This window comes from Dermacentor albipictus, chromosome 1 (assembly GCF_038994185.2).
Source record: "Dermacentor albipictus isolate Rhodes 1998 colony chromosome 1, USDA_Dalb.pri_finalv2, whole genome shotgun sequence".
Taxonomy (NCBI): Eukaryota; Metazoa; Arthropoda; class Arachnida; order Ixodida; family Ixodidae; genus Dermacentor; species Dermacentor albipictus.
This window is the reverse complement of record NC_091821.1, coordinates 249,047,467-249,063,822: the sequence shown is the minus strand read 5'-3', so window position 1 is coordinate 249,063,822 and position 16,356 is coordinate 249,047,467. Positions and strand designations below refer to the sequence as shown.

The window sequence follows — 16,356 nt, the reverse complement described above, 5'->3', positions numbered from 1 at the left end:
TTAATCGCAGCATAGAGGCACACTGTCTGGAGCTCAACAGGCAACAATGGAACGAAGCCTGCTCTGCAGCAGACGGGCGAATGCGCACGGGGGGAAAATGGAACCTTCTTAAGCACCTGCTCGATGATAAACAGACCAAGGGTAATCAGAGACTCTCCGTAGATAGACTTGTGCATAAGCAAAAGCAGGAAGGTCATTCCGATACGTCCCTTCTCCGAGACCTGGCAAGAAAGTATCTTCCGGTAGGAAAGGATGAACTACGGGAATGCCCTCAATACGTGGGGGAGGACGCCCCAAAGCTCGATGATCCGTTTTCTGAGGCAGATATCAGGGAGGTGCTCTACAATCTCAATGGTAGGTCGGCCCCTGGGCCGGATGGCTTAACCAACCGGGTTTTGAGGAACCTGGACGACCGGTCCATTAGCACCATTGCAAAGGAAATCAACCAGGTATGGGAGGAAGGTAGTGTTCCGGACTCGTGGAAGCAGGCGACGGTGGTACTGATTCCTAAGCCTGGAAAGCCCCCAAGCCTGGACAACCTCCGGCCCATTTCGCTAACGTCATGTTTATGTAAGGTTGCCGAACATGTTATACATAACAGGATTTCAAAACACATAGAGCGGGAGGGGTTGTTCTCGTACAATATGGTAGGGTTTAGACCATCTCTTTCCACGCAGGACGTCATGCTACTGCTAAAAAGACAGGTTATTGACAACAGGACTAGAGACGTCAGGGGCATTCTTACACTAGACTTGTCCAAAGCCTTCGACACCGTGTCGCATGACTTCATCCTAAATGAGATTTCGGCATTGAACTTGGGAGGTAGATTTTTCGCGTTTGTGGAGTCCTTCCTGAGGGGCAGGACGGCGGTCGTCAAGGTGGGGCAGAACAAATCAGAACCATTCCCGCTAGGAAACAGAGGCACGCCACAAGGGGCGGTGATCTCCCCCCTCCTATTTAACATTGCAATGCACGGACTCTCGAAGCGGCTCGCCGCCGTGCCAAACGTGGGACACGCGCTGTACGCCGATGACATTACGATCTGGTGTCCGGGAGGCTCGGAGGCGGCCGTGGAACAGGCACTCCAGGAGGCCTTGGACGTGACCCAGTCCTTCCTGGAGGGCACGGGTCTCCAACTCTCCCCGACCAAGTCAGAGCTTATGTTATACAGACCGGCAAGGCAGGGGGTTCGGGGGCTCGTGCCGCTCGAGCCCCATAGATGTATACACGCGGGACGGCCAGAAGATCCCCAGGGTGAATTCGATTAGAGTTCTAGGATTGTTGCTCTATGCCAGGGGCTGTAATGCCAAAACCATTGCGCACCTGACCGCCAAAACCGAGAATATTCTCAGATTAATCATGAGAGTCTCCAATAAGAAGGGAGGCCTAGGCGAGGACAACCTACTTAGGGTGCATCACGCTTTTCTTATGAGCCACATCAACTATGTGGTCTCGGCCCTGCAGTGGACAAAGACTGAAAGGGACAAGCTTGACACGTTGATGCGGAAAAGCGTCAAGAAGGTACTGGGTATTCCGATCACGGCGAGCACGGACAGGCTAATGCAGCTCGGCGTTCATAACACGACCCTCGAACTCATAGAGGCGCAACGAGCGGCGCAGATCACGAGGCTTTCGGGCTCCAGCGCCGGTAGGCGCCTCTTGGAGGCTGCGGGCTTGCAGCCACGTTTCAATCACAGCGAGGTGGTTCAGCTGGACGAGAACTCCAGAGGGACCTACGTCGTCAGTCCGTTCCCTAGAAACGTTCACCCGCAACATAATGCGGGCAGGCGAGCAGCTCGTGCCAGGGCGATATTGAAGAAAACGGTCGGCATGGAAGCCTTCGTGGACGCAGCTCAATATGGGCGCTCCGGTAAATTCACGGTCACGGCGGTCAGCGAAAAGGGCGAGCTCCTATCTGCGGCCTCGGTAGGCGCTGTGACGGCCGACGTGGCAGAACAGGTGGCGGTGGCGCTGGCGATGCAGGATTCAAAAAGGCCGTATATCTACACTGACTCACGCGCGGCCGTCAGGGCTATCGCTTCGGGAATGGTTGCGAGACAGGTGGAGGTGATTCTGAAAAACAAGTCCGGTACTAATTGTGACCCCGTGCATTATATTACATGGTTCCCAGCTCACATGGGCGACAACGTGCTGCCGGGCCGTCCGAACCCCAATGAAATTGCTCACCGCCGTGCGCGAGAATTAACGCGCCGCGACGGCGATGGGGCTACATTGGATCCGGAGGAGCTCGGCCACAGCGACCCGTTATTAACATTTCACGAGATTGTCTCCCATTATAAAGAGGAACGCAGGCGCTTCCCGCCTCCACATCCAAATCTATGCAGATCACAATCGATCACGCTTAGGATGCTTCAGACGAGGTCATATCCCTCGCGAAGTTTCTTAAGCAGGATTTATCCAGAAATTGACCCACAGTGCCCGGATTGTGGGGAGGTTAGCACGCTACCTCATATGCTCTGGCAGTGTCCTGCGTTACGGGATACGTCCCTCACCAGCGAACAGGACTGGGACGAGGCCATATCTAGCACGCAACTCAAGTTCCAGTCCATGGCCGTCCAGAGGGCCCGTGAAAGAGCGGAGAGGCTTGGCCTCCCGATTCCGACATGGGAGCAGCCAGCGGCGAGCCGGGGGCCCCAACGGGTCTCCACCGGCTAGTCCCTCAGGACCTCATTAAAGTTCATTGTCTGTCTGTCTGTCAGTTAAAAACCCCCTTTCTTCTCGTTTATATATATATATATATATATATATATATATATATATATATATATATATATATATATATATATATATATATAACTTGAGCGGTGCTACAAGGTAAACAGAACAAGAATTTAATTTCAACAGTTTCGACCTGTGGACCAATCTGCATCAGGGTTCACAAAACAAAATTTTTTTTTGTAAACCTTGATGAAGATCGGTCCACCAGTCGAAACTGTTGAAATTAAATTGTTGTTCTCTTTACCTTGTAGCACCACCCAAGTTCTTTAAGTTTGAAAGGTAGCCTGAAGAATGCCTCTACCTACTATATATATATATACGACCTCTACGTGCAAGTGGCTGTGTTTCCATCCCTAATAAATGTAAAATATTCGAAATTTTTCTTCATGAGTCGTTAGCATTGCCTACTAGAAAGAGAAGCAATAATGAGACACATACCATTCACGTGCATTTCACCCGCCGTTGGTAAAACACACTGCCGAAGGAGTCACTGAAGTCTGCAGGTTTTTCTTTTATTTTTCAAGATCAAAAAAGCACGCAAAGCACTTTGAAGCGAGGTGAACATACAGCAACATATACCGGCATAGGCTATCCATACACCATTAGAAATAATTGTTAGTTGGCTACCTATTCCCTTGAAAAAAAAAATATAACAAACGTTGTCCTTCGTATATACTTCAACATATTGTCTTTGTGCATGGTGTTCACACTGTAAACAAAAAAAAAAGTGTTGGTTAGAAAATACGGATGAGGTAGCCGGCGCTGATGCTTCTAATACGTATGTCCTCTTAATGTCAGGATTTGCAGACATAAAGCGAAAGTATGCATAAAAGCTGTGCACGTCCACAGCGACATTGATGCAGTAAGCTTTTAGCCACAATAAAATGCTAAGTGAAGAGGTAGAGGCAACTAAAAAGAAACCTCAAATGATGTATGTAACAGAACTCTGGTAATGACACTCAATGGGGTGTCAATGGGTGGGGGGGGGGGGGGGGGGCGTAGGCTTTGGCGCCGCCGGGGGTGGGGCTCTGCCCGTCCTGAAATACTAAAAACTTCGGAGGGTGCTCGGGCCCCGGATCCTCCCCGTAGCCGGCGCCTATGATGAGCGGAGCTCTGTCTGCGGCTGCTGTGAATCGCGTCCACGCGTCACCCACGCGCTGCCTCTCGCCACCTCCCGATCAGCGAGGCAGCCGCGCCACACTTCGCTCCGTTTGCAATGTGCCGCACGAGGCAGATTGTCCGTGCCAGCCAATGTATCGCGAAATCAAAGCACGTATAGTGCTGAGCTCAAATTTCTCATTAGGGAGCATCGTAATCTCCGGTGAACTTTTTTAACTTAACAGGCGTTGGCCTAAAATGATTACATCTATAAAATATTTCCGACAAGAGAGACTGAATTCTGTAATACGGCGGATATACAAAATCTTTCAAGGTAACGTAGGCATGACGTCTTATCTATATACAAATTATCTGACAGCGTCGTGCGCTTTTCTTGATCATTAGGCATAGTCGCGCGAGGTGCGCCGCCAACGAGCTTGCTGTATATCCTTATCTACAGGACTTGTCATGGCTTAAAAAAAACTTGTGGAGGCTTCGCTGCTAGTGATCAAGTTCGATGGTTAAGCTGCACGCTGTTGTAGCCTGCATCGTGATTTGACTTCCTTGAAGTCGCTCGCTCGCAATTCACGCTGCGTCAAATAGCCACGCTTACAATAAACTGAAAGCAGTAAATTACGCTGTAAATGTTTTCGAATGCTATAAAATTACACCCTGCTACTTACAAGCACTGCGCTATACTGTGGGCCCAGAGTTTTTGTGCGACATTAAAAGAAGACAAAGACAAAAGCGCAAATTGAATCCTTTTTTTGTGTGTGTGCCTTCATTCGTTTGGAGATAATTACAAATAATTCAGAAAAACTTCTTCACCAGGCAGCAGAAGCCGGCTCTCAGTACCAGCTGTAAGCCACTTCGGCCGCTTTGTCTCTCCGTCACTTTGTCTGGTCAATGACGACGCATGTGCACCCTACGACATGCCTTGTCACATGTCAAGGCAGGCGCTGTCGTTGAGAAGTAAGCTCTGGCAGTCCTACATTCACATCAATGGCGGTGGCATCGAATCGCATTCGGCGAAGCGTTTGCCGTTCGATCGCAACCGGGCCGGTTCTAGTTTGCATTTCGCAACGTGGGATCGCAGCATAGGACTCGTTTTCATTCAAGCGAAAGCAACGACGTGGGAAAGCGAACTTTTATTTTTTCGAGCATTTCGTCCGATCCGCCGAGTTCTGCTGTGGGCTCCGGTCAGCCGCGGGTCGGTTGGTTACCTCCGGGATACGCCGTACTCCAGCATGTCGACGCCCGTTCCGAACTGGTCGGTGCTTGCGTCGTTTGAGCAAGACTCGTCTCTCCTGCAGCCGTCTGCGCAAAGGAACACAGGTCCGTGGTCTGAGCTATGAATTGTCTTCGCGAAATGTCGCTGGACATGAAGCGAAGTGTGCGTATGTATGACAGCCGGCGCTGATGTTAACTGTATATTTCCTCCGCAAATTTTAATAACATCGACGATGCTTTCAAACTTAACGAAAGATGCCCGAAACATCTAAACCTGAGCGATATGCGGCGCCGGTAACCATTAAAATGTAAGTCTACGTGAGTTTGAAACGTTATACCTAGTTTACAATGCGCAACATTGCACCTTAATAAATTATTAGCAGCAGTTTATGTTTTACGCACATGTGTGTGGCTTATGCTGTAGTTCTGAACATTTGGTATATACAAAATATCTAGGTACCAAGAGTTCTCTGTATACTATCGAAACGCACACACTTCAGTTCAAACACTGTTCATTGATGAATACATTGTTGCGTTATCAGGAAAAAAAAGGCTAGAAAGAAAAGTAGGACCTGCTGCTGTTTTTCCTACTTTTCTTCCTAAGCTTTCTTTTTTTCCCGCTAGCGCAACCAAGTATTCATCAGATTCCAACCGACTCACCAAGCAATAAGTTCTATTGTTCATTAATTTTCTTCAGCATGCGATGCACAGCTGTGTATATTGGTATCTCAATATGTAGGTCACTGTATACGCTAAGAAATTTCTTACGAAGACGTTAATATCATTTCGATCCAGCAGACTCGTTGGTCGATGCCCGATACGTATTTTGTTTATAGTTAAAATAGTAGTTTGTCCGGTCCTCTCAATTCTGCCAACGACATTCGTACTGCTTAACGTATTGCCTACTCGAGAAGAGTAATAGAAATGTTGCTGATCTTCAGACCCCAAAAGCCCGTAGAAGCGCAGCATTGGAGAGAACGCTATTGGTGTTTGCCACTCGAAATCGAAGGCGATGGATTATTGTCTCGGCGTTGCATAAGACTTGCAAATGAATCCCTTACTCCAGTAAATTCTACGTGAAACGAATTGCTTCGCTGCAACGCCGCCGGTGCACCTCCTCAGTCTACCCACCGTGGTTGCGCACTGGCTATATGACGTTCTGCGCCGAGCATGAGGTTACGGGTTCGATTACCAAAAGCGGCAGCAGCATTCCAATGGGGGCCGACAGTCCTTACAAGGTTCAGCTTGCACTACACGTTTGGCGAAAATGATACGCCTTTCGTATTCCCACCTGCAGTGTAACATGACCACTGCCTAAGAAGGACACTTTTGTTGATCTTTTTCTCTGGAATTGCCAACGAGTGTCAGAAAGATGGTGAGAGACTCAAAACATCGACTAACGTTGACAACGCAAGCGCTCACTTGCTAAGTCACATTGCCAGATGCGTTGCCATTAACAATAGCGTCTAGTTATGCTTCCAGGTCTTATGGAAAGAAGTAACCGAATCTGCTTTCGAAGCAATAATAGCGTCCAAGAAAAGCATTGCTATAAGCAGATGGCAAAAGCAAAAATAGGCACAGATAGGCACAAACAAAGGACAGAAATAGGCATCTATATATGGGCACTATATATACAACCAGTGCCAAACCACTTCTTAACTCATGCATCAAAAGGGTTAGTCCCCGGCGTGCGACAACAAATATACATTCGCCTATAATCCGGCCTCTATACTTATGAGCAAATACGTTGATGTGCTAGAATGGAGCCAAGTAAATGTCCTTTTTTTTTCGTAACACTAACACAATCGTTTCTGCGTGCAATTTTTTCAGAATACCACAAACAAATATGTCCAGTTTTGATTTGTTTCTTTTCTTTTTTTTTTTATCAGCCCAACGGGACCTTTTCCCCACAACATGACCTTTGTGCTTGTCTTGCACGCGGGCTGGTGCACTCAGAAGAGACATACACGTGTCAGGGAAATACCTGCCACAGTGACCCCCCCCCCCCCCAACCTTCCAGCGAGACTGCAGCCACAGAAATAAATATATTATTTCGCAGCGAAGGCTCCGCGCGTGGTCGTGGGTGGCAGAGCTTCCTATTGCAACCACGACTCTTTTTTTTTTTTTACCTCTCCACTTTAAATACGACCCCGTCTGGATGCGTTTTACCATCTGTTGCGGGGCTGGGAACGGCTGCCAAGTGTTGCAAGCGAGGAATGGCTGTGCATGACGACGAAGTGGGCTCATAAAAAAGCGCTGCAATAAGCACGACGCGATCACGTGAGAAGTGCACGACTGCAGCTGCGTGTCCGGCACGCAGAAGCGAAGGCGTCTAACGCAGGAACACGTACCACGAGTTAGTCTAGTTATTTTTTTTCTTTTTTGAGCGCTAAGTTTTTTGTGCCTCTACTGCGTTTGCGTAACAGCAGTTTGGCACTCGAGTGGAAGCTACGCGGCGTGCCTAGGTGTTTGAGGCGGCGCACCAGAAAGTTATGCAGATTATAATAACATTATTTCTTTGCCACTCCTTGTTTCTCCTTTAGCAGCGATTACAGCACATGCAGTAGTTTCACAGTGGTATCATAACCCAGTTCATTGTTACATTTTCTAGCAGATATGAAATGAAATCATATATTTTAATTAATCTTTAGTTTCCTAAACCGAAAGCCGAGAAATATAGTGCGCACTCAAAGCTATATGGTCAGCGAATATGGAAGCGTTGGTTTCACGCTTTCTTCACCAAAAAATCTTTGCGAGAGGCCACGAACTTCGAGCAACAAGACGGCACTCTTGTTTTTTTATTTCACAGTGCTTTCTTTCCATACTGCTAAGGGTTATACATGAACATTATTTTGTATAGTTAAACGGTAGCTGTGCATTGAACCTTACATGTACACACCATTTATACTTCCGTGTTCGTTGCCGTATACTTCTGCGAACACTGTATTACTTCTGCTGACTTTGTAGTCAAGATGGCCTGGAATTTTATCGGGCTTCGTGCCTTTTATCTTGACATCATCTTTAATCAAATAAGAAAAAAACTAATCAACGGTTCTATTTTGTTTTTTCATTTTGACTGTTCATTCGCCCACTTCGGACATCGCCATTCGCCATCGAAAACGCCATTTTACAACATGAACAAGTTGTTTTCTATCAGAGCGGCCAAAAGAAGAGCAGTATCGCGTTGTTAAATGTGCCTGGTTATTTATTAGCTTTCTACTCATTTCAATACAAAACGTGCCCAAATGTGACCAATTTTATTGCTGGAGTACCACCTCTATTTCAGCCATACTGGCGCTGGTGTTCCCTTCAAGTTGTACGTGCTGTTATGCGTATGCTGGGATGTAGGATGTATATGCTGTTGGAGAAACTGCTCTTAGAGATTTGGAGGAACCACGATTCATTGGAGGCTACATCTAGGAGGGCTTAAACAGGACAGAATAAAACCCAGTTCTAGTGAGCAAATCTGGGCGATAGGCACAATCGCGGGGAAGAACGTAATTCTAGCAATAGCTTACTTGTGGACAGGCAACAATTGCAGACAAGCAAACGAAGAATTTGTGCATTGTATGCATAGAAATAACAAATAGATCGGTGACCATGCGGAAATTATATTGCTAGGAGATGTGTATGCCCACAATGAAGACCTGGACGCTCACACAGACTATAACGGGATACACGCGCTCCATAGCTGGTGGTCGCTCGCCACCGCATTGAGCCGTCTCGACAACCGGATGATTTCAGAGCAAACAACCTTGCAGTGCCGGCCTAAACGGTCGTCAAACCAAAAGTCCGCAAACTAGCCACTGATGTTTCTAAACTCAAATGGGCTAGCTAGTAGAGAGACTAGAAAATTGCAGCGCGACTGGCCGCTCGAGGCACTTTGCGTGTATTCGCGGGTTTCTTTCACGCTCGGGAAGAACTTTTATGTAGCACGCATCGAGCAACAAAAAGATCTATGGGGAATTTTTTCATGTCACTCTACAATTTTCTCATTGACACTTTTCATCTAGTTACAATATTTGAGAAGTTCATTAATTAATGAAGACTAATTATCTAATTAGGTGAAATGAAAAAATGTTATTTGAGCATCTGCAAGCGACGGCAAGCAACATTGCCTTGGTTCTCTCCAGCTACGTGGCATTCGCATATGTTTAAACTCTCGCTAAAGTTAGGTGGGACACCCTGTATATTAACCAAAAAGACCGCTGGAAGATCAGCATTGGATGCGCATGGAAAAACCGCAAATGAAGCAGTACCGAGAGACATGGGCTGCAGGCGTTCTTGTAACTGTGGAATACTCAGGGCAAAATACGCTATGAACAAAAATATGAACAAAAATATATGGGCGACTAGGTTATTTAGGTGGCTGTATAGAAGGAAAACGTTGACTTACAGCGGAGGAAGAGGATCAGGAAACTAAGCATCAAGCAGCTAACACGGGGACAGCGGTAAAAAAATGGTGTTGAACATAAGATCGGTGAAGCAGAAACACTAGAATTGATAGGCGCAATGGATAGGAATACAGCCATGGAACTATATCGAACAGCGAAGAATGAAGTCAAAAGGAAAACGCTTCATGAGTTATCATAAACTTATTTGACAACTGATGTTCCAAGGAAGACCAGGGAGTCTGAGAACACGGAATAATAGGAGAACCCTTTCTGACAAAAGCCGATTCGTGCACAGCAGGTAGAAATGGTGGAGAAACCGTTTAGCACATTATGTTGGAATGTCACGGTATCCATTCAGCGACGACTGTGGACTGAGTTAGCCGGTCTGAGGACTTTGGTTATAAGGACAACGGCTGGAAGATTGTTGAGGGAGAACGTGCAATGACAGACAAGCGTGGCTCGTTAATCACGCGGTGACAATCACGTCTGCAAAGTGTTACTCCGGCGTACGCCGCGAAAACAGTAGCAAATTGTAACTGAAGCCCGCGCACTCTTCTCCTCGAAGGAGCCCCTTCGGCGGCGAGACGGATGACGTCACTCGCGATAGCACTTCCGTGTCACCCGCATGGCGCGTAGCGCACAAATAACCAGCAGCAGTGAGGGCAACTCGGGGAATTGAGACGCAGAGTACGGCGAACTGCCTGTGGAAATGTGCCGTGCAGCAAGAAAAGTAAAACAAGAAAAAGAAAGGAAATCCGGGAGAAGGCAGGAGAGCGACTTCACTTGCGAGTACGACGGGGAGTAACAACGGGGAGAGCGTCAGCTGCGGGGAGCGTAGGCCGCCTCATCGCATAATGAACTCTCAACATTTCATTTGTGTTATATCAGCCACTACTGAAACCCGCACCCCGCTTCATCCATTTTTTTTTAATTCTTGTGGTAGAATGATTCGCGGGGGGCACTTCACAATTTCTAGCGTATAACAAAATTTTCGATGTTGCCTGGTGAGGGGCCTTATCTATGGCATATTAAGATACACGATTAAAAGCAATTGTGCGTGTTGGCGGCGTGTTCTGCACTTCGAAGAGTATAGACTGCGCTGAAATTTACGACAATAAGATTTATATAGCGTATAATATGCAAAGCCACAAGAACTTCTGAATCCACAAGCACGAAGATCAGGCAAATCCATGTACTTCCCATCATTCCCATGGTGGTACAACGACTGCAGCGCCAGAGTTCCCTCTAGTAAATATTGTAAGAAACTCTATGGGCGCGGCCATCTATGGGAGTTTCCTAAGCGGCGCTATGCTGTCATAGGAATAACGGTATATCTGTAGTGCTTATAGTATATGTGTCTCCGAGGCTTGTGTTGGCTGGTGTTGTAAGAGGCTTCGTCGAAAACGTGGATATGGCTACATAAATAACGAGTTCTTTAAGTAAAATCGTAATGAAATGTTTCCATTAACTCATATTACATCTTCCAGGGAAGTTTACTCACCTACCATGCATAACCAAGCGAAGAAAAGCAAGAACAGACGACAAACTGCTCCAAAGCATGCTCGAATGTTGTTGTCTGTCCTCCAACTTTAGCGGCCCGCTGATACTTTTTGCGTTTTATATAAATGTACATGCAATAACAAGTTCTCCTAATTAAACAAAACATGTTTTTGTGTATTAATAAAACTAAAACAACTTTTTACGTTCAGGTTTAGTAGAAAATGAATCATTGTGACAGACGGAATGGTGTTTGCCAGGCGCGTCTTCAGTGTCCTGGCTCTCCGAGAACGCCGCCCATCCGAAGTCGCAATATACCGGCATTCGCATGCATGCCACAGCGCAGCAGTGCCAGATTTCTCTCTAGGTAATATAGCGAGAAACTCTATGGTCCACAAGTTCAAGGTGTCCAAGCGTACGTCAACTTTAACGCATCAATTAGGTGCCGCAGCAATAAACACAACGTGGACTCGCTGAATCTGCAGCTGCACAGCATGGGGGAGGAAGCGGTGGAGTTACAAAGTGTTACAGACGGGAGGAGAGAAAAGCACGACTACTCGTTTCATAACTACAAGCAGAAGAACGTCTTGATGCGTAATTAGCCCCACATTGCGTTGACATAACTTGGCACGAAGTGTGACGTAAAAGCGGTAACTACGCTTGCATTGATTTCCATCGCTCTTCGGGAAGTCGAAGGTCGTCTTTAATGAGATCCTAAAGAGAAACACGAAGCCAGACTAAACTGGTATGCATTACAGCGGAGCTGTTATACGCTAGGTTCTGGCGGTTTGTGTGTGTAGACAAAAAAAAAATGACGGCCACTTCAGAGCTAAAAGAGCTAAAACATAAAGCAAAAGCTTATCGCCGGGTATGCCGCAGCTCCGTTTAATAGCGAGAAGTGTCAAAACGTATTGTCATAAACAAAAATATCGTAATAAAGAAATAACACCGGAATAGACACCGTTTAGTATGGATCGCGGTTTGACGTCACGGGCTCTATAGGCAAACCACGTAACCTTATCTCAGCTCCCTTCCACCCGTGCCATGGGTAGGTCCCATGCGGCGAGTACAGCGGAAGAATATCGCGCCTGTACGAAGAACACCGTCGTGAACAGCAGCGGGAATGTGCGCGGCGACAGCGGGCGGCACGTAAGACGGACGAAGATCGTGCCGTAAACGTCAAGCGTATGCATCTTTGTTCGGATCACCCCTACCCGTACCGACTCCACTCCCATCCTAATTGTGGGGGATTTCAACATAGACGTGTCTCGGCGAGGCGGAAAGTGATTCGTAGCGTTTCTCTTGGAAAGGTTCGACATTCAATGTTACGCAAACATCAGTGTGCCCGCGACGCGTCATTGGTCGTGGGTAGACCTCACATTGGCCAAGAACCTTTCAGTGTCGCCACAGAGCCACTGGCCGTACATCATAGTGATCATAAAGCAATAGTCACCTTGTCGAGCAAATAATGAATAAAAAAAGCAAGCTACAGAAGGTTAAAAATAAAACAGGCATTGAGTATGCAGTTTAATAAAACAGCAACAAAAATCGTGAAAAAAAAAACGATATTCGTTCTCGTTGTGTCTTTTATTTTAAATCAACATATTTATTATCAATATATTTATCACCATATATACAGCTCCGTTGTTCATCTGCCTTCGCAGATTGGAATGGCTATTTATTTATTTATTTATTTATTTATTTATTTATTTATTTATTTAAGTGTTCAAATACTCTCATGACCCATAGGTCATTAGAGAGAGGAGTAGGATGAAATGATATAATTGCAACTCACTTTCTTAAATTTAGTGCCGTCGGTGATAACAGCGGGGCGTGTTCAGGTAAGGACAGACTAAGGGGGGCCCGACTATGTTAGTTTTCATCAAAATTTTATGAGGTTGGAAGATGTCTCTGTAAAAAGGAATCAACCTTTATTTTGCGAAACTTAGGTCGGATTTCTCGAAAAAAAATCTTGTTTCACAAAAGTTACAAAAGGGCGTTTATCGATTTGCATATTTTACTAATTCGAAGACCTATCACTCTAAAATTAAGGCATTGTACCCCGCCAAAATTTTTTCGGTAAATCTGAGCCAATTGTAATACTGGTCCACGGTAATGTAATTTATGTAACCTACAGTGTCTGTCCCAAAAATTGTCAAACGTTTTTTTTCTTTTTTTTTAGCAAGTACCTTTGATGACTACGAGATCAGGGTTTTTTTGGGGGGGAGGGGGGAGGGGGGGTGCATTTCAGCTAAGGCTATGAAGCTGAAAAATATTTGTGACAAATCTTCAGAAGATTTCCCGCACATCTTTATTTCGTTATAAAATCCCTAACATGCCAAAATGTGAAAAAATGGCGAAAATTAGAACGCTTTAGAGAAGTTTCAAAAGAAACATCGCCGATTCTTATTGAATTTTTTTTAGAATACCCACCTACGTGTGCTAAATATAGTACTGCAAAATAATGTTGCATTATTTATCTTAAGTGAGAAAACTGAGCCTATATTAAGAGCCAGGTATGGGCATCCCTATACAGTGTGTCTCATTCTAAAGATAAGGTAAGACTCCCGCTCATATTGAATTCTGAACTAATTCGTTTTGTTGTAGTAAAAAAAGAGTGACTCAGATTGTGTCATTTTTGCTTCTTTTTAGCCATGAAATGGGTTGAGCTTTGTTCCAGGACTCCCACATCCGTATTCCTACCACGGTGTGTTGTTGTAGCAAGCACGCGATAGAGCGTACAGCAAGTTTCTAAATACTTTTTGAAATGGGCGGCCACAGCATTCGGTGTTAGTAAACTGGAGCGTAATCCTCAATGTGCGCCTTGCCATTTCTCAGAGCCAAGCAAGCTTGTGCGGAGTCATGGCAGACGTCGTCGCCAGTCAGGGCGTAGTCCTTGACGATACAACGCAAGTGAAGGTGCTAATTTGCGCGCTTCGTCAATGGCATGATCGCACCTCATGCGGGAGTACTGTGCACCAGTTTTCCGCTAAGCCCAAGTGAGAAACAATGGAACCCTTTTCACAAAACTGTTTTTTTTTTTTTTCGTGCATGGCATTTGCTTGCGTGCGCCTTATGTTGTTATGAGGGATCCATTTCGTGGTCACATTTTGAAACTCCTTCCGGAATGCTAAAGACATCATATTCTCAGTTAATTAGGACTTCTTGTGTGTGCAAAAAAGAAAATGTGATGGTAAACTAGTCGCAGTTCCGCGGTGTGCGAAGATTTTTATGCCTAATTTAAAAGTTTAAGTGAAAATGAAAAATATTCGGGGCCCGTTCGGCGAATGTCGTCATCTGAACACACCCAGCTGGCTCACCCACTGCAGTGGCGTCATCGCGCTTTCCCTCTAGGCTGCTGCATTGTTCGTGTACACGGGGAGCATTTCAGATAGAAAATGCAATTACAGACCAATGCCATAAATAGGTTCCCCAGACTAGTCTAAAAAATCTTGCTGTACGCGCACTCACGTGCTTGCTACTTTAACGTACCGTAGTAGGAATACGGATGCAGGAGCCCTGAAGCCTCAAGCTCAAGTCATTTCATCGCTAAAGTTAAGCAAGAAACACATAATGTGAGTCACTCGTCTTTACTACAACAAAAATAATGAGTCCAGAATTAAATATGAGTGTGACTTTTATTTTATTATTAGACCGAGACTCATCGTACGGATGACCATCCGTAGGTCTTAATATAGTCTCAATTTTCTCACTTAACATAAAATAATGCAACATATTATTGCAGTACTATATTTAACAATCCTGTGTGGGCATTATATAAAATTTTCATAAAAAATGGACGATGTCTATTTTTTTTAATAGGCCTCCAAAATGCTTCATTTTTTTTCGCTATTATTTCAATTTTGTCATTTTGGGGATTTTATAACGAAATAAATATGTGGCGTAGTTGCATACTTCTTTCTTTTTAGCAACGAGAATTCTTTTGAAGATTTGTCAAAAATGTTTTTCCAGCTTTATCACCTTAGTTACATTGGCCCCAAAAAGCTCCTGATTTCGGGGTCAGACAGAGGCAGTTGCGCAAGAAGCAAAATTTGGCAATTTTTCGAGAACATACTGAGAGTCACATAAATTTTACTTCCAGTGAACCAATATTACTAGTGGTGCAGATTTACCGAAAAACATTTGGTGGTGTACAATGCATTAATTTTAGAGTAATAGGCCTTCGAATTTGTAAAATCTGCAAGTCGTTAAAATGCCCTTTTGTACCTTTAGCGTACTAAGATTTTTTCTGAGAAATCCGTGCTAAGTTTCGCAAAATGAAGGTTGATTCATTTCTACAGAGACATCTTCCCACCTCATATAAAAATTTTGCTGAAAACTGAAAGTAGTCTGGACCCCTTTAGTCTGTTCTTAGCTGAAAACACCCAGCGATGGAGGCAGGGAGATGGTTCCATGTTCCACTGGTGCGCGGGATGAAGGCGTTGAGATAAGCATTCTAGGGGCAAGTCGGCACACCGACCTTAAGCTGATGGTCAACGCGTGGTGAAATACAAGATGTAGCAAGTACAAGAGCATGGTTAGTGTAAAGAATCTTATTCAAAAGGCATAGATGGGTATTCTTGAGCCGCAATACAAGGTCAGTTAAACCAAGGGTTTATTTCATGATTGAGACACTAGCATGACTAGAATAACTGGTCAAAATGAAACGGGAGACGTAGTTCTGAACGGACTCATGAATGTTCTTTAGGAAAGAGTGTACGGCGTCTCATACATGGAACATGCATATTTCACTGTAGGCTGTATTTGTACTTTCTATAAGGATAGCTTCACTGGAATAGTGGCAGGTGAGAAATTGCATCGTAATAGCCCCAGAATGCAATTAGTGTTGTGAGATATCAACTACACATGCAAATTAAGGCGTCTTCTTCACTTCTGCCGTTAAACCGCTCGTACTTTTACGATACAAGAAATACTTTCCGTAATGTGAGTAGGAAGCTATTTATGGCTTCGAACCATCCCTTAAAAAAAGCATTTATATCATTCTATGTGCACTCTACCTGCGTCTCTTGTAAGATGAGTACGGTCACCCCGACTAAAACAACGACGGACTGGCTCTTTGCTCGACCTTGGTCAGCGCTGCAATTGTCTAAAACATTATACAACCAAATGTCGCGCAATTGACGGCTGTAAGGCATACAACAAAATCTACAAAATTGCACAGACAAATGACATGTACACTTGGTTTATATGAGGACAAAGGCAAAAACATATCACTGTTTCAAAATTGCGAGGCTTTCAATTAGTTTAGAGAAACGAGATAAAGATGTGCTGCTGGTAATGGAGGGCGTCAGGTTATTCCATTCTCTGATCGCCAGGGGAAAAGACGAGAATTTGAGGGCTTCTGTCTTGAATTTGTAAGCCGCAAGGGTATGACAAT

General features: G+C 45.1%; 1 protein-coding gene across 2 annotated transcripts in view; it reads right to left on the bottom strand.

Annotated features, from left to right (window-relative positions):
- Positions 1–4,976: 4,976 nt before the first annotated feature.
- Positions 4,977–16,356, bottom strand: part of LOC135900181 (oxytocin-neurophysin 1-like) — a 77,120-nt gene continuing 65,740 nt past the window's right edge. For both annotated transcript variants that reach the window (XM_065429628.1, XM_065429632.1), the window contains exon 4: positions 4,977–5,154. In XM_065429628.1, coding sequence (XP_065285700.1) covers positions 5,057–5,154 — 98 coding nt within the window. In that variant the 3' untranslated portion in view covers positions 4,977–5,056. The remainder of the gene's footprint in view (positions 5,155–16,356) is intronic.